Raw genomic sequence first — 17,760 nt, 5'->3', positions numbered from 1 at the left:
GGTGGCAGTGGTCTGCAGTGGTCAGACTCTATAACCAATAATATATATATATATATATATATATATATATATATGTGTGTGTGTGTGATTTTAAGATATGCTTATCTTTTACCTCTTTGATTTTAACTTTAATTGCTAATAACTTTTTAATAATTGTTACTTTATAGGCTCTTGTTTGCTTTATATATTTCTTTTGCACTTTGTCTACTCTGTTACTGTGACACTTGAATTTCCCCGTTGTGGGACGAGTAAAGGACTCTCTCTTATCTTATCTTAAACCTCAGACAGCTGTTATATGAAGTTGGAATATACCCGACTCTGGATCAGGATCTGGAAAAAGTTTGTTTGAAGTCGCAGATGAAAGCAGGAAAACCTCTGTAGGGAAGAGGATTAACACCACTGAAATAAATTAAATTAAAGTTTTTTATTATTATTTCAAGAATAAAGTCAGAATTCTGACTTTTTCCTCTTAATAATAATTTTAAAAAATATACTGGAACCTATTTTTTATTTTATTTTTCAGTGGTCCTCTTCCGTACCCCTGAAGAAACAAGGAGAGAGATTTTTTTTAACTTGTTACTTTGCAACTTTTGCGAAATCCCAACATATCCTCTTGAGATCAGTTTCCTGTTTTTGGTTTCTGAGAAAAGCAGCAGAGTGAGACCTCATCTGTTGAATATACTTCTAATAATACTTCATCAGTGTTTATTTTTCCTCATATTGTTATAATACTTCAGTCACATCACTTTGTTTCTGTAGTTTTATTTTTTAATCATGTTTAGAAACTTTAAAAAATCATTTATTGAATTAAATGAGAAAAAGGCGGTTTGGTTTCCTGATTCTCCCTCAGAGTGAGACCTCTCCTCTTTCACCTCCTCTCTGACGCTCTGCTCACGTCGTGCTGTTGCCACGTCATCGACGCTCCGTCACCACCAACAACATCCAACATGGCGGCGTCCGTCCGGGAGAAGCAGACAGGTGAGTAAACTGCTTTATTCTCCATTAACGGCTAATATTCGATGAAGACAGTGGCGGGAACAGACGGGTTAGAGTTAAAGTAACCCGGATGTGACAGTTAGCTAGCTACAGACATGACGGTGTTAAATTAAACCCGGGTAACCATCCTCCACTCTGACAGTTAGTTTCACTGATTAACAGACGTTTCAGTTTCAGTCCAGAGACAGAAACTGTTTCAACTTCTCTTCCTCTTTTAAAAGACTCTTAAACTAACCAAGTTATTAACCAGCTAACTGATTAACTAACCAGCTACTTAGCATGGCAGCTAACCGCTCTGCTAGCTTAATAAGGTATGTATGCTAGGTGAAGCTAGCTGCTGCTGCTGAATATATCATTTAAACCTCTTAAATGTTTAAGTTTCAGTGTTTGTCAGCGTTTATAACTCAATAATACATCAAATAACACTTCATTTATACTTATAGTATACTTATAAATATGTGTGGTTTGGTAATAACCTGTTTTAATCGTGATAAAGTCACAATAAGTGCTGATTAATCTACTTTTTAATCAAACACAACGTAAATACAACGTTTATAAACATATATTCACTCATTAATTACACATTTAAACCCTTAAATATCAATCTATGATCACCCTCAGCACCTCCTCTCTCTCTCTATCACAGAGGGATGAGTCGTGATTGTCGAATACTCGATTAATCGTTTAAAATAATGAGATAATCGAATAATTTATGTGTCTTTATCCCATCTTTAAGAAGTATTTCTATGTTATTTTACTCCCCCCTGGTTATAATTATTGTAGGGCATCTAAAAAGGTGTTTCCTTCATGCTATTAAATACCAAAAAACATCCATAATAACAAAATAACTTCAAAATATTAAAGAAAGCATGCAGGGGAAATACAAGAGGCTGTGTAAGATGTTAGTATGGACATTTCTTCATGTAAAAAACAGAGAAAGTACATTTTAAAGATGAAATAATCATCACATGAACTATTTGATTATTGTATTATGAAAAGATTATGAGAAGATTATTCAGATATTCAAAAAACATGATCCATCCCTCCTGTTGAATAGAGTTTTAGCTTTAAATGCCGATCCCTCACACACACACACACACACACACACACACACACACACACACACACACACACCTCACTTATCTACGCCTCGTTCACGTCGTTGCCTGTGTCGACTCTGAAAAAGCAGATTGATTTATTGAGACATTAAAGTTTAATTTTCCCTCTCCACGTGTCATCCTGTCAGCTGACGTTTGTAAGAGCATTTTAATGTTTTATTTGGAGACTGTGGAGCTAATATTAAGTGTTTATTGTAATAATAACACTGTTATAACGTATAATAATGTGTTATAACGTATTATCCCTTTAAATGCTTTGTTGTGTGTTTAATGAAAGTGTACCTGAACAGTCTGTGTGTGTGTTTGCTCTGTCAGTCGCCTTGAAGCGAATGCTGAACTTCAACGCTCCTCCTCTGAAGAACACAGCAGCTGAGCCAGTATGGAAGGTAAATACACACACACACACACACACGCACACACGCACACATGGTGGACTACAATATCTTACAGAGAGGGTATTTAGATGAGCTCCACAAAGTTAAACTCAGCTATGTTTTTGTCTGTAAGCTTCAAAATGGGCCTCTGGAAGTTGACCATATATGGACTCATCCATGTTGTAGTTGCATCTCTGGTCTCTGCTGTAAAGTGTGTGTTTTATTCAGGCTATATGTTTTCTGTGTGTGTGCTCAGGTGTTGATATACGACCGGTTTGGACAGGACATCATCTCCCCGCTGCTGTCAGTCAAAGAGCTGAGAGACATGGGCATCACCCTGCACCTGTAAGAGACTCACTCCTTCACTCCTTCACTTCTACCCCTACAGTCACTCGAAAATGATCCTTCAGGAGCTCAGAGCCTCAGTCTAGATGTTCCTGTATATTTTAACAGTCCTACCCCTGAGAACTGAGACCTTTGCTCCTGTAGAGGAACGTCTGAGGGACTTTATTAGACCCAGGTCCCTCTGAGGGACTTTATTAGACCCGGGTCCCTCTGAGGGAATCTAATCTTCTTCAGTTTCTCATGAAAACAAAGTTTAACTCCAGCTTCTGTTTCAGGCTGCTTCACTCAGACAGAGATCCCATTCCAGACGTCCCAGCCATCTACTTCATCATGCCCACAGAGGAGAACATCGACAGGATATGTCAGGTACACACACACACACGCACGCACACACACACACACACAAGCACACACTCCTACAGCAGAAGTTCACATAATACATCATCATCCTGGTATTCAACACGACCGCATCCCTGCAAGAGCTGACTTACTTCAGTGTATATTTATTGTGTGTGTGTGTGTGTGTGTGTGTGTGTGTGTGTGTGTGTGTAGGACCTGAGGAACCAGCTGCATGAGTCGTACTTCCTGAACTTCATCTCGGCCATCAGCAGAAGTAAACTGGAGGACATCGCCAACGCCGCTCTGGCTGCGAACGCCGTCACCCAAGTCACCAAGGTTACCATGGTTACTCTGTTTGTTTGTTTGTTTATACAGGTTATAGTTTATAACACCATGTGTGTGTGTGTTTCAGGTTTACGATCAGTACCTGAACTTCATCACTCTGGAGGACGACATGTTCGTACTCTGCCACCAAAACAAGGAGCTCATCTCCTACCACGGTAACACACACACACACACACGCACGCACGCACGCACGCACGCACGCACGCACACACACACACACACACACACACACACACACACATACACACACACACACACACATACACACACACACACACACCTCCTCTTGTCCTTGCCTACTTGTTTCCTTGTATACGTCCTACTCACCTACTCTCCTTGAATCCTCTTCTTATCGCCTCCTTTACTCCTGGGGCCCTCTTGTCTCCTTGAATCTTCTCTTTGTATCCTTCTTTCCTCTCCTTCTCCTCTCCTCCTCGTCTTGTTGTCTCCTGTCACCTTATCTCCTCTGTTCTCATGGCCTTGCATTTCATCTTGCCTTCTTGTCCCCACCCTTCCTTGTCTCCTTCCTCCTTATATCTTCTTCTCCCCATTTCCTTCTTGTCTCCTTTGCCTGTCCACTCTCCCCCTTGTCTCCTTATATCTTCTTGAATCGACTCATCCTCTCTTGTCTCCTGTCTCCTATCCTCACCTCCTTACTATCTATGCTCCTTGTATTTTGACCCCATGTCCTCTCCTCATCCCTTTGAATCTTTGTCTCCTCCTTTCCTCGTGTCCTCTTCTTGTCTCCTGCTGTCCTTCCCCACCTCCTCTCATCGCCCCTTGTTGTCTCACATGTCTCCTTGTGTCCTCACCTCACCTGTCCCTGAAACATAATGACAGTTAGAGTAAGAGGAACCTCTGAATGTGTCTCTCCTTCAGCCATCAACAGAGCGGACATCCAGGACACGGACATGGAGGCCATCATGGACACCATCGTGGACTCTCTGTTCTGCTTCTTCGTCACACTCGGTGAGTCTCTGTCTGTGTCTGTGTCTGTGTGTGTGTGTGTGTGTGTGTGTGTGTGTGTGTGTGTCCTGAATGTTTACAGACATATGAAAGCAGCTTCGTCATGTCTCTGTTAAGCTGTCTGATGAGGCAGTCTGTGAGTGTTGTTCCGTGTCTGTCCACTAGATGGCAGCGTTGAGTTAAACTCCTAAACTATCAGAGTGAAACTCAGGACCAGTTCCCTGAAGGATCAGACGGACTCTCTGATGTGAACTCTCTGTTGCCTGATTTATTTTCTCGTGGTCAGTCAGAGGAAAGTTAACCTGAGTGTTGTTGTTGTTGTTGATGATCAGGTGCGGTGCCGATCATTCGTTGTCCTCGAGGAAACGCTGCAGAGATGGTCGCTGTGGTGAGTTCACGCTGATGTCATCCAATCAGATTCACTCACTGACAAAACATCACCTTTTATTATTGTTAGATTATTGATTTGGGTTTTTAAGAGAGAGGACAGGAGAGTGAACAGAGCAGGAATGATATTTATCCATGTACTGGAAACACTCTAAACGTGTGTGTGTGTGTGTGTGTGTGTGTGTAATTTGTCACTGATGTAGAAGTTGGATAAGAAGCTCCGTGAGAACCTCCGAGACGCCAGAAACAGTCTGTTCACCGGAGACAACATGGCCGCCGGTCAGTTCAGGTAAAGGAATCCCCTTAATGTGACATCAGACTCAATTTCCCATGATGCAGTGCAGCTGTCTCATCATTAAAGTCAGTGTTTGATTGAAAGTCCTTCCTCCTCTTCAGTTTCCAGAGGCCTCTGTTTGTTCTGGCTGATCGTAACGTGGACATGGCCACGCCCCTCCACCACACCTGGACCTATCAGGCGCTGATCCACGACGTCCTGGTGAGCCGACACAGACACTTGCAGCACGTTAACATGATCATAAAACATTTTACTTCATGTTACAGTTGAAGAACTTCTAAACATGCAGGAGGGAGCTTGGTTTGTTTGGGTGTCTCTGCTCTGCCTCCGTCACACCTGCAGCTTTAACACCACCACCATAGTTTTAGCACCTTGTTAGGATGAACAGGACTGAAGTTAAACCTGGTCCCTAGTCCTGACCTGCAGATGAAATTCACCTGATTTTGGTGCCCAGAGCATCCTGTTAAAGTTTCTTTAAAGAGCTGAAAACAAAGAGCAGGAAGGACTTCATCTGCAGGTCTTCATCGCTGTGCTGAACAAAGATCCTCTATAAGGACACGAACCTTTACATCACACTAAAAGCAGCCGTTCCTTTAGTTTAACTCGTTATTGGATAGGATACGTGTGTGTGTGTGTGTGTGTGTGTGTGTGTGTGTGTGTGTGTGTGTGTGTGTGTTTCTCTGGGATTCCCAAGGCGCACACACACACTTCCACACATTTATTGATGCAGAGCCAGGGTGCTGTCAGCTACCGAGGTGCTGAGGTTAATACTGACAGCACAGGAATGTAGAGCTGCCTGGATGTGTTATGTAACACATCATCACACACACACACATTCACACACTCTGCCACCATAACACCGACACTTGGCGAGCCCCGTGTAAAAACACGTCTCCTCTGAAGTCCTTGAAGCTGTTTTTCATCCTTCAGGACTCATTTTATTTCCTGAGCGGAGGAGAATTCAGACGAGGTCGTTCTGCAGTCTGAGGTTTGATGAAGGATGAATATGAATCTGCTTCAGTGAAATAAAAGATGTAGGTTTAAAGTCTGCTGTCCGGATATCTGTCCACTGGGGTTGCACATGTGTTAGTGTAACAGAGTGGAGCGTCTTCTCTCAGAGAGGATCTTCGTCTGAGTCCTGTTATTTGACGTTTCAGGTTTTAACCGCTCACAGCTTCGCCAAAACACACGAGTCCTGAGTGTTTCTCTGTGATAGGGAGGAAGAGGGGAGCTGACATGTTGGCTCTAGAGTTTCAGGAGTCGACAGCATCGTTTAACGGACTCAGGGCCTCTCTCAACGCCACGATGACATTATTTAGACTTTCACAAATTCTCAGTTTCACTTTTAATCTCATCAGAAGTCCTGAACGGAACGGGGAAGAAGGAGAGGGAAAAACACGACTGAATAGAAACACAGAAGAGCACGGCTGGTGACACAGATCAGCAAACAGTCCTGACCTGATGAGACCTGGACGTCTAAAGGAGTCCAGGTCTCATCAGGTCAGGACTGTTTGGACCAGACTCTGTGAGAGGGGAGTGTTTTTGGCTGATCCTTTAGGATTAAAACATCTCCGATGTGGTATTGGAGATGTTTAAGTCCTGAAGTTGTGAGGTGGAGCTTCCATGGGTCAGACTTAGCTCAGCGCACAGATGCTAGACTAGAATGAGATCTCCCCTCACTCTGTGGTCCAGGTCTGATGCTCTTATGTACATCGTAGGAGCCTTCAGTGGAAGTCAGGGGTCAGATGTTCCAAACACAACAATCTGTGATCCCTGTGAGTTCTCACTTCTTACTATCAGAACCAGCTTTCACTGATTCAGCAGTTTACACACTTTACTGAATCTCGGCTGCCCGTGACCCTGTTCCCGGTTCTGGTAGGTCCTGACCCCTGCAGACCGGGAACAGGACTCAAGCTCTGACCTGGTCGTCTAACTGTCTGTCCCCTCTGACAGGTGACTCTGAACCCTCTGACAGGTGACTCTGAACCCTCTGACAGGTGACTCTGAACCCTCTGACAGGTGACTCTGAACCCTCTGACAGGGGACTCTAAACCCTCTGACAGGGGACTCTGAACCCTCTGACAGGTGACTCTGAACCCTCTGATAGGTGACTCTGAACCCTCTGACAGGGGACTCTGAACCTTTTGACAGGTGACTCTGAACCCTCTGACAGGTGACTCTGAACCCTCTGACATGTGACTCTGAACCCTCTGACAGGTGACTCTGAACCCTCTGACAGGTGACTCTGAACCCTCTGACAGGTGACTCTGAACCCTCTGACAGGTGACTCTGAACCCTCTGACAGGTGACTCTGAACCCTCTGACATGTGATAAGTAGATGGCAGTAAAAATGAAGTGATGTGAGATAAACATGTCAGGGTTCATGGTCCGACTTTAACATCAACACGTTGAAGAAGTGATAAAAAGTCGAGTAAGACTTCATATTTGTTGATTTCTCTCAGAGACAGCTGTGGAACATTTCCCTCTATTTTTAAATCTCTCATGAAAAACGTTCGGCTCCTTCGTCCAGATCCAGAATCTAGACCAGGGTCTAGTTTTTGTTGTGGTGATGTCAGTGCAAAATATCCTTCCCGCCAAGCGCTGGCTGCACACTCTCCGTCTCCCTCTCTTCTCTCTTTCCTTCAAATATGTCAGAACGCCGAGCCAGCACAAACTCAACGGGGCGCAGGATCCCAGCACTAAATCTCACCCCTCATCCTTCATCTGTTCCCATAGCAACAGCAATATTATGATCCACCGCTGGGTCCTGGACCAGGACCTGTTCCCTGTCGGCTCCTGTCAGGATTCACTTTGGTGTTATTGGTAGTGATGAGCTGTTGTTCAGGCTGTCTCTGGTCTGGACGTGAGCCCGGGTGTCTCAGAGGCTCGGGTCCTCTGTGGCGCCCCCTGCTGGTCCTGGATCAGACTCATTAAACAGAAGCATGATGGTGACGTCTTTGTTTTCTTGGTGGCTTCACGCTGGATTCAGTAAAGATTTAAAGGCTTGGCTTACATCATGAAAACACAGGAAATGAGCGTATAAGACAGGAAATGACATCATCTTTGGGTTTATGAAGCGCCGCTCACATCTTTAACTCGTCTAAACAACCAACAGAGCTCCTTTTGTTGGTCCCTAATGCTAACGTATGTTTGTATTTCTCCCTCAGGACTTCCAGCTGAACAGGGTGATGATGGAGGAGGGCGCGGGGGCGGAGCCGTCTCCTGCCGGTGCCAGACCAAAGAAGAAGAACAGAAAGACCTACGACCTGACGGCTGCAGACAAGTTCTGGCAGAAACACAAGGGCAGGTCAGAGAAACAGACGGCTTCATGTTGGAACATTATAAACATTTAATCTGCCATCAGAATGTTTTTAATCCAGTTTGAGCCGGAGAGTTCCTGCTGCTCATTTCACTCTGTAAGATCTTTTTAATCACTCATCCACAGAAGATAATCTGGTGTCTTATGAAGACATATTTGATGCATGTTTACATCCCTGAACACGTTCATTTCATCAGACATTATTAGCTCAAGTTTAGCCCAAAGTACCAGGAACTTCTACCCCAAAGTACCAGGAACTTCTACCCCAAAGTACCCTTCCTAAAAAGGCAAAAGGTTCCTACACTTCCCTCTTGACTAGTGTGACACAGAAAGCTGAAATAAGAGCGTTACAGAGACTTTATATAACCTCACAGGATCCGGCTCTACGCTGATGATATCTGAGTCTATGTGACTCACTCTATATTTTCTCTGTCGCGTCAAAGTGTAGCCAAGAGTGAAATGATTTAACGTGACTGATAGGATAACTCTTCAGCTTTCTGCACTGTGAATAAGAAGCTCATTCATTGGTTGGAAGTTTAGAGCATCACAGTGTGTGTGTGTGTGTGTGTGTGTGTGTGGTTTTGTTACAGTCCCTTCCCAGAGGTGGCCGAGTCGGTCCAGGAGGAGCTGGACACGTACAGAGCTCAGGAGGATGAAGTCAAACGCCTGAAGAGCATCATGGTGAGACTCATGCACACACAGAAGAACGTAAAGAATGAAAGAAGGCAGTCTAAGGATGATTATCCAAATCACATGTCCACGTCAAAGGTCTTATCTCAGATACAGAGGACATCTTGAAATTAAAGTTCAGGTCACCAAAGTGATTTTCAAGTCCTGAAATTAGATCATTTGCAGGTCTTTGAGGTCACACTGAGGCTGTCAAGAGGTTTCCTAAGTCCTTGAGGTCACATCAGACTCCCTGACATCAAAACTCTGCAAGAAAGTGTTCCAGAGGTTTTGCTAACGTCATACTTTTGGGCCTTTTTGCCTTTATTGGATAGGACAGCTGAAGAGAGACAGGAAATGTTGGAAGTAAAGAGCAGGGGGAAAGACAAGACTGGGAGCCGAACCCCTGACTGCTGCGACAAGGACTACAGTATATGGGTGCTCTGGTCCCAGAGGTTTTGAGTTCTTGTCGCCCCAAAGATCAAGTCCAAATCAACAGTCTTGTCCAGGTCCTGAAGTGATGCACGAGTCTCATAAATAATGCACATCTTTAAGTCTCTAATGGGCCTTTTCAAGATCTACAAGTCATCCCTGAGTCCAGGATGTCCAAGACAAGTTTCTAAAGTCGACCTCATAATCCAAACCCATGTTCAAGTGTCTCTAGGATCATGTCTCTGAAGTCTTGTCTGAGTCACCAGGGTTGTGTCCATGTAGCAAAGGTAGGAGTCTAAGTGAAGGACCAACCAAGTCTTGCAGGTTATGTTGAGAGTCTTTGAAATTTTGACAACAGATTACGTGAGCAGAATTTAAAGCATCACTTATATTTAAGCACAAATGTCTTCTTCAGTGTGATCATTCAGAGCTAACATCTGAGTTTACTGAGCATCACCTCTGCAGGCTGCCTTTACATTTATTAATGTATTAACCCCTCCTCTGCTGTGTCTCTGCAGGGTTTAGAAGGAGAAGATGAAGGAGCCATCAGCATGCTGTCAGACAACACGGCCAAGCTTACCTCTGCTGTCAGGTACCAAACACCTCGTCTGCATCACTTCAGTTAACCTACAACATCACAGCCTCTCACTACAGATAACGCCTCAGTACAGTGAGGTGTTCAATGTTTGAAGAGCTCATTAAAGTAGTTTCTGTGTCTTTCTGCAGCTCTCTGCCCGAGCTGCTGGAGAAGAAGAGGCTGATCGACCTGCACACCAACGTGGCCACAGCTGTCCTCGACCACATCAAGGTACGGCACAGCTTCACTCTGAACATTTAAAACTGAGCTGGAGGTCAGGACGTGAGAGTTTGGATGTTTGAAGAACACCAGAGAACATCGTCTGACCTCGAACTCTCTGACGTTTGTCTCCTCAGAGTCGCAAACTGGACGTTTACTTTGAGTATGAAGAGAAACTGATGAGCAAGGCCACTTTAGACAAATCCCTGCTGGACATCATCAGTGACCCAGATGGTACACACACACACACACACACACACACACACACACACACTTGCACATGCACACACTTACACACTTACACACACATTTATACTCACAGATCAGACAAACTAACTTGTGTTCATGTTTGTGTTTATCAGCCGGTACGCCTGAAGACAAAATGAGACTCTTCCTCATCTACTACATCACCGCTCCACAAGCTCCGTCAGAGGTAACACACACACACACACACACACACACACACACACACACTGAGAGTACACACACTGAGAGTACACACACGTACAGTCTCTCCCTCTGAGGTCCTCTGCCCGTGTGCTGCAGAGTCAGACACACGTTTGAAGCTCTAGCTTTGCATCCATCCTTTAAGTCTGAACATGTGTTGCATCATGTGTGCATCGACCGTTCCCTCAAAGCTCTGGACTTCAGCCCGAACACGATCTTCTCCAACAAATCTCTGCAGCTCTGAGACACAGAGCGAGTTTTCCCCCGTGTGTCGTACTTCACGCTGCGCTGAGTGACCTGCTCACCGTTCTGCCGCCGCTGCTTCGGTTTCTATTGTGCGCCTCAAACAATGAATCCTTTCACAGCAGGCTAAGTAAGTGTAACTAATAACATCCATGAGTAAAGTCTGGCTCTCTCAGAACACCGCTTCAAATATTTTCCGCCTTTAAGAACATGTTTTCACTTCGGATCCACTCAGACGCCGCTTTGCATCTCCAGAAAACTGAAAAACAAAAGCCGGTTTCCAAGCGGCGGCCGTGATGGATGTGGTCTTCAGATTTGTGTTGTTGGAGCTGTCATCGTTTTTTATTATGAGTCACCGCACCCGCTTTACCGTAACCGTCACCACTTGGCTCTAACGTCTCAATTGTTCTCTTGAATATGATTTAGCTCGGTTCAGGATCAGCGCTCAAACCTGACACACGACGAGGACTCAGACCAACAACAGATTCTCTCTCATCAGAGCTGCAGGAGGAGACTTTGAGCTGGACATCATCGATCCATATGTTTCACTCCTGAGCCATGTGTCCATCCATCAAATCCCCCTCACTTGGTTTAGATCCACTTCCTGTCCTCTGGGCCTCATTTGGTTTCATGTCAGATTCATAGAAATCAGTTTAAGGTCTTTAAACGTGTCTCAGGGCATCTTCCCTCGGCTCCAGGACCAGCAGGATGAGGTATTGTGATGCTGAGTGTGTTCTGGTCTGTATTAAAAGCAGAGATGATACAGGGACCTGAGGGTTGTGGTTTTAGTCTGCTGCCAAAGTGAAACCTCACGCTGAAGAATAAAAAGACTGTTGAGGGAACTTTGTGTGATCCTGCTGTGGTTCAGGAAAAGAGTCGCAGAGGATCGATGACGAGCTGTGGGCGCGGAGGAATTAAAGACGAGACAATGCTCCTCAGTCTCCTCTGAAGTTAAGACAATACCGACCTGAGGCGCTGTCACTGTCAGGGTCAAAGGTCGGGAGCCGGGGGTCTGATGGAGGGTTTTATTCAAACTGTGGCTCTTTCTGTCAGTTTCAATGCTCCATTTAAAGACAAGCTGACTATTAAAGGAACATTATGTAAGTTTCACTTTCCAAAACCACGACAACAGTGAGGACATGTGGAAGCAGCAGGAGGGTTCATCATGGAGGAGGAGGAGGAGGGGAGGCGATGAACTGGATCAGAGGGTTTTTAATGTGTCTAAAAGAGCATGACTGAGTTTATTCCTCATAAATAAACGTAGATGCTCCTGTTTTTAATCTAACGTGAGGAACCTGAGGCAGATATCTTCCTCCTCCTCTCTGGTTATGATGCAGTGTCATCAAGTCCCGAGTCTCTGGGGAATACCGGTCTGGTTCTAAAGTCCAAAATGAAAGTGTGTCCCAGGTCAAGAGCAGTTCTCAAATACCTCTTTTGACGTGAACGGGGTTGTATTTCCGGCCCTGAAACTGCCTTCATCAAAAAGGGTTCATGTTGATGGACTGAAGAATGAGATGTGAGTTAGAAACAAGAAAACAGTCCTTACCTTTCAATAAAGTCAGGTTTCTGCATGTTGATGAGGAAGGACCAATCAACACTTTGCACGCAAATTCAGAGTTTTCAGTGATGAGTTGTCATGTTGTGTTGATTCTGGCGCCCCCTCTGGAGGAAGTCGGTAGTGTTTTTTTTCTGGGATAAAGACTTTCCCATGAGCATGATGCGTCTCTTCCAGTTTAATGTTACCCGTCACAGCCCAGGTGTCATGATGTGAGCTCCGGTGTCCCGATAATCGTCTGAAGAACGTAGATATCATCGTCCTACGAGCTACGTAGCTAGCTACATTAAAGAAACAGCTAAGAACTGCCTGAAACCAGTTGCACAGGATTGGTGAAAGTCGGCCTAAAATAACATGGAGTCACTCTTGGAGATATTTCTCAGGTCAGCATGACTAACATGATTCAATAAGACGGATTGGTGGGAGTAAAGGTAAACAGAAACAACCAACAAGAACACCGTGTCAGCTAGAAGCAGAACATCAGATTTGGTGGTTTCTCCTTGGCGAGGTGTGATGAGTGGTTCAGGTTGCACAGGAAGATCTCATACCTTTGGACCAACTCAGTCAGACCAAAGCTTTCTTGGCGTCCCACATATCTGTCCTCCTTTTCCTCCAGCCTGGCGTCTTAACCAACACTCAAACCAAAACAGCTCGGGGGAAGCTTACATCACCGGCTGTGGATTGGCAGACTGTAGAAATGATTTCAGAGATGGTTTCAAGTCAGCCCATGCCCTCAGGTCCCCCAAACCGCATCGTACCAATCAATGGATTCATTTTTCAATGCTTAACGAGAAGCATCATCTTGGCTTTACAACATCCATAATCTCATCGTGAGCCAGCAGCAGAACAAAGATGGCCGACTCGGCGCCAAGTTCCTCCGAGAACACAGAGACCTGTTAGAGTCCCTGTAACAGGAACACAGCTGGATGAGGTTTAGTTTGGCAGAGACCGCAGCTCATCCTTCATGAAGTGACAGAGGCTGCGACTGTTATTTGTCTTAGTGTGATCGTAAAGACACCAGGAGTTCACTCTTTCCATCCATTAGACCTTTTTCATGATCGCTCTTCTTCAGTGAAGGAGTCAGCAGGTTTCAGAAGTCTGCAGGAAGAGTTTGAATCAGGTGACTCCGGAGAGAGAGTCTCTCCTCTCTACAAACTCAGTCTGTCAGTGGGGTTCTGAGTCCAGGCCTCCAGCAGCTGCTGTGGGCAGAGATCTCTGCTTCAACACCTGCAGAAATAATCATTACATCTGTCCTGATTATTCAGACGTAGATCATTCAGCATCAGGAGAGCAGAGTGTTAAAGCTCTCCAATAACACCTGATGAGGTTATGAGTCAGTGCTGGGACAGAGAGGTTACTTTTTATTAAATATTTTAATAGAGTAATGTTCCTTTAAGTGACATTTTACAAGAAGATCTTAGTGATCAGTTTATCTTATCGTATCGTATCTAATGTAGAATATCGTATCTAACGTATTGTATCTAACATACCGTATCTATTGTATCGTAGCTAACGTATCGTATCTAACGTATCGTATCATATCTAACGTATCGTATTTAACGTATCGTATTTAACGTATCGTATTTAACGTATCGTATTTAACGTATCGTATCTAACGTATCGTATCATATCTAACGTATCGTATTTAAGGTATCGTATTTAACGTATCGTATCTAACGTATCGTATCTAACGTATCGTATTTAAGGTATCGTATTTAAGGTATCGTATTTAACGTATCGTATCATATCTAACGTATCGTATTTAACGTATCGTATTTAACGTATCGTATTTAACGTATCGTATTTAACGTATCGTATCGTATCTAACGTATCGTATTTAACGTATCGTATTTAACGTATCGTATCTAACGTATCGTATTTAACGTATCGTATTTAACGTATCGTAGCTAACGTATCGTATCATATCTAACGTATCGTATTTAACGTATCGTATTTAACGTATCGTATCTAACGTATCGTATTTAACGTATCGTATCTAACGTATCGTAGCTAACGTATCGTATCATATCTAACGTATCGTATTTAACGTATCGTATTTAACGTATCGTATCTAACGTATCGTAGCTAACGTATCGTATCATATCTAACGTATCGTATTTAACGTATCGTATTTAACGTATCGTATCTAACGTATCGTATCTAACGTATCGTATTTAACGTATCGTATTTAACGTATCGTATCTAATGTATCATATCTAATGTATCGTATCTAACATACCGTATCTATTGTATCGTAGCTAACGTATCGTAGCTAACGTATCGTATCATATCTAACGTATCGTATTTAACGTATCGTATTTAACGTATCGTATCTAACGTATTGTATTTATCGTATCATATCTAACGTATCGTATCATATCTAACGTATCGTATTTAACGTATCGTATCTAACGTATTGTATTTATCGTATCGTATCTAACGTATCATATCTAACGTATCGTATCATATCTAACGTATCGTATTTAACGTATCGTATCATATCTAACGTATCATATCTAACGTATCGTATCTAATGTATCGTATCTAACGTATTGTATCTAACGGATCGTATCTAACGTATCGTATCTAATGTATCGTATCTAATGTATCGTATCTAACGTATTGTATCTAACGGATCGTATCTAACGTATCGTATCTAACGTATCGTATCTAACGTATCGTATCTAACGTATCGTATCTAACGTGGATTCTTATAGAACCAACCCTCAGCTGTTGGACTGTGTGAGACCTTCACTGAAACTCTGTGATTGTCAGTGTCTGCTCAGAGTTCCCGCTCGTTCTCAGCTTCCCCTGCTGACAGACGCTGTGACAGCTCTCCCCTCCGCCCAGAAATGAGTCTCCCTCTTTCTTTTCATCCACCTGAATGATGGATCGCCCTGGATTTACCTCCTCACCCTTCATCACCACCCACTCTCTCTTTCTCTCCCTCTCTTCCCGTCATCTGTGGTCATCTCTCTCCCTCCTGGCCTCCCGTCTGATTCTTTCCCTCCCCTGTCTTTGATCTCTCTCCCCCTCTCACCCCTTTTCTCCCCCTCTATCTGCTTCAGTCTCCTGGGAGCTGTGGGAGTTTCTAAGGGATGTGGTGGGATTTCAGTCCTACGAAAACAACCTCACACTCTCTCACAGACGCTCTCTCACGTGGCTCAGCAGTTGTGTAATCTCTTCAGTGGTTCCTACTGAGCGGCCAGTCAGGAGATCACTGAAGAGAAAACAATACACTCGACGTCACCTCTGCTAGCTGTAGGTCGGAAACCACAGAGCAGGGAGGTCTCTGAGACCAAGTCTGTGAGCAGCCTGACAATAAACTAAAGAGAGAGGAAGAATACACACCGAGGTTTCCAAAGCAGGAGTCCCAAAACCTGCAGTCCCTCAAGTGTCCACTAGAGTGTGTCTCCTGCAGTTCCTCCAGAGTCCACTAGAGTGTCTCCTGCAGTGAGTCAGTCCCCATAGAGCCCCATATTAAATGTTACAGCAGAAATCAACATGTTTACAGTCTGGTACAAAAACAGTTTGGGTCTCTGTAGCTCATTTCTCTCTTCATGACGACCGTACGGCTGAATTTATAAACAGCTCACCTGTTTAGATCAAAGCAGAATAGAATAGAATGGAACAGATCAAAGGAGAATAGAATGGAACGGAACAGATCAAAGGAGAATAGAATAGAACGGAACAGAGCAAAGGAGAATAGAATGGAATGGAACAGATCAAAGGAGAATAGAATGGAACAGAACAGATCAAAGGAGAATAGAATGGAACATATCAAAGGAGAATAGAATGGAACAGATCAAAGGAGAATAGAATGGAACAGATCAAAGGAGAATAGAACGGAACAGATCAAAGGAGAATAGAATGGAACAGATCAAAGGAGAATAGAATGGAACAGATCAAAGGAGAATAGAACGGAACAGATCAAAGGAGAATAGAATAGAACAGATCAAAGGAGAATAGAATGGTATGCTCTGATTGATCAAAGCCAAATAGAACAGTGATTAGTTGTAGACAGGAACAGAGACACCAGGGACGACCATGACGACTGTATCGCTGAATTTATGCACAAATCACCTGTTTACATTAGATTAAGGATTAAATGGAGGTAGAGTTAGGGGGCGTGGCCTCTTTGACCGACAGGTGGGAGCTGCTAACTGTCTGCTAGGTGTCCCCTCAGCTTACTAAGTCCCTGAACTTTGACCTCCGGGCCGTGTTTGTGGTGTTAAAGCCTTTTAGAGATTTGTTCATGTAAATATCAGAATAATAATCTGTCTGTCACTAAAGTCATTGTGTCACCCTCTGGACCGGTCCATCTTGTTTCCTTGTCGTCTGATGTTAACAGATTTACTGCGTTTGTGTTTCAGACGGACTTGGAGCAGTATAAGACGGCGCTGTTGGATGCAGGCTGCGACCTTTCACCTCTAAACTACATCAAACAGTGGAAGTGAGTCTGTCACAGCTTTATAATGTTCTCTGTTGTTTGATTTGATACTTTTAGAAGAAGAGTCATTCAGTCTCTGATCATAGAGAAGTCAGTCACACTTCTGCTCCTCTCTAATCTTTACAGAGCGTTTACAAAGATGGCCGCCACTCCAGCAAACTACGGCAATAGCGGAGTCAAACCCATGGGGTAAGTTCATGTGGATATATGTGTTCTTTAATGTTTTAGAGACATATTTAGTGTAACATATTCCACCCCCTCCTCTAAGGAGCTGATGTTTGACTTAATACATCGGGCCTCTAAAAGCTGCTGCAAACCTCCTCACCACAGCAGAAGATAAATAATAATTCATACATTTGTTCAGATTACCAGCCTAACCCTGTCCTCCTCCTGCCACCCACTCTCTCCCTCTCTCCCTCCCTCTCTCTCCTCCTCCCCTCAGGTTGTTTTCCAGAGTGATGAACACGGGCTCTCAGTTTGTGATGGAGGGAGTGAAGAACTTGGTGCTCAAACAGCATGTGAGTAACACTCTCTCTCTGCAGCCGGACCCTCGACTTCAGTTCATGTGAACATCCTCCAAACCCCACAAACAGTGATTACAGTGATTACTTAATATTATGGTCCTGAGCTGAAAAATTCAGTCTCAGTCATCCATCAGAACAATGAGACGTTTTGTCACATTTGAGA

At 43.9% G+C, this 17,760-nt stretch overlaps 1 protein-coding gene across 2 annotated transcripts; it reads left to right on the top strand.

Annotated features, from left to right (window-relative positions):
* The first annotated feature begins 848 nt into the window (after positions 1 to 848).
* Positions 849 to 17,657, top strand: scfd1 (sec1 family domain containing 1). 2 transcript variants are annotated; one of them, XM_034675878.1, is made up of 19 exons: positions 849 to 978; positions 2,430 to 2,500; positions 2,745 to 2,833; positions 3,109 to 3,199; positions 3,386 to 3,508; positions 3,585 to 3,672; positions 4,397 to 4,486; positions 4,816 to 4,871; positions 5,074 to 5,159; positions 5,267 to 5,366; positions 8,333 to 8,472; positions 9,075 to 9,165; positions 10,101 to 10,174; positions 10,309 to 10,390; positions 10,516 to 10,612; positions 10,741 to 10,811; positions 16,997 to 17,076; positions 17,200 to 17,262; positions 17,516 to 17,657. In XM_034675878.1, exons 1-19 carry the CDS (start codon positions 948 to 950, stop codon positions 17,640 to 17,642), a joined length of 1,650 nt encoding a protein of 549 aa, XP_034531769.1. In that variant the 5' UTR covers positions 849 to 947; the 3' UTR covers positions 17,643 to 17,657. The 2 variants fall into 2 exon arrangements, with proteins under 2 accessions (XP_034531769.1, XP_034531770.1); XM_034675879.1 differs by lacking the exon at positions 849 to 978 and adding an exon at positions 1,024 to 1,307.
* The last annotated feature ends 103 nt before the right edge of the window (positions 17,658 to 17,760 follow it).

Source organism: Notolabrus celidotus, chromosome 22, assembly GCF_009762535.1.
Source record: "Notolabrus celidotus isolate fNotCel1 chromosome 22, fNotCel1.pri, whole genome shotgun sequence".
NCBI lineage: Eukaryota > Metazoa > Chordata > Actinopteri > Labriformes > Labridae > Notolabrus > Notolabrus celidotus.
The sequence above is the reverse complement of the archived record's forward strand: the minus strand, read 5'-3'. Positions and strand labels throughout refer to the sequence as shown.

Excerpts from the sequence above, each read along its gene's own strand:
- scfd1 (XM_034675878.1), top strand. The coding sequence starts at position 948 with ATGGCGGCGTCCGTCCGGGAGAAGCAGACAG. Across the intron at positions 3,509-3,584 it reads CCGTCACCCAAGTCACCAAG|GTTTACGATCAGTACCTGAA; the intron begins GTTACCATGGTT and ends TGTGTGTTTCAG. Across the intron at positions 5,160-5,266 it reads ATGGCCGCCGGTCAGTTCAG|TTTCCAGAGGCCTCTGTTTG; the intron begins GTAAAGGAATCC and ends CCTCCTCTTCAG.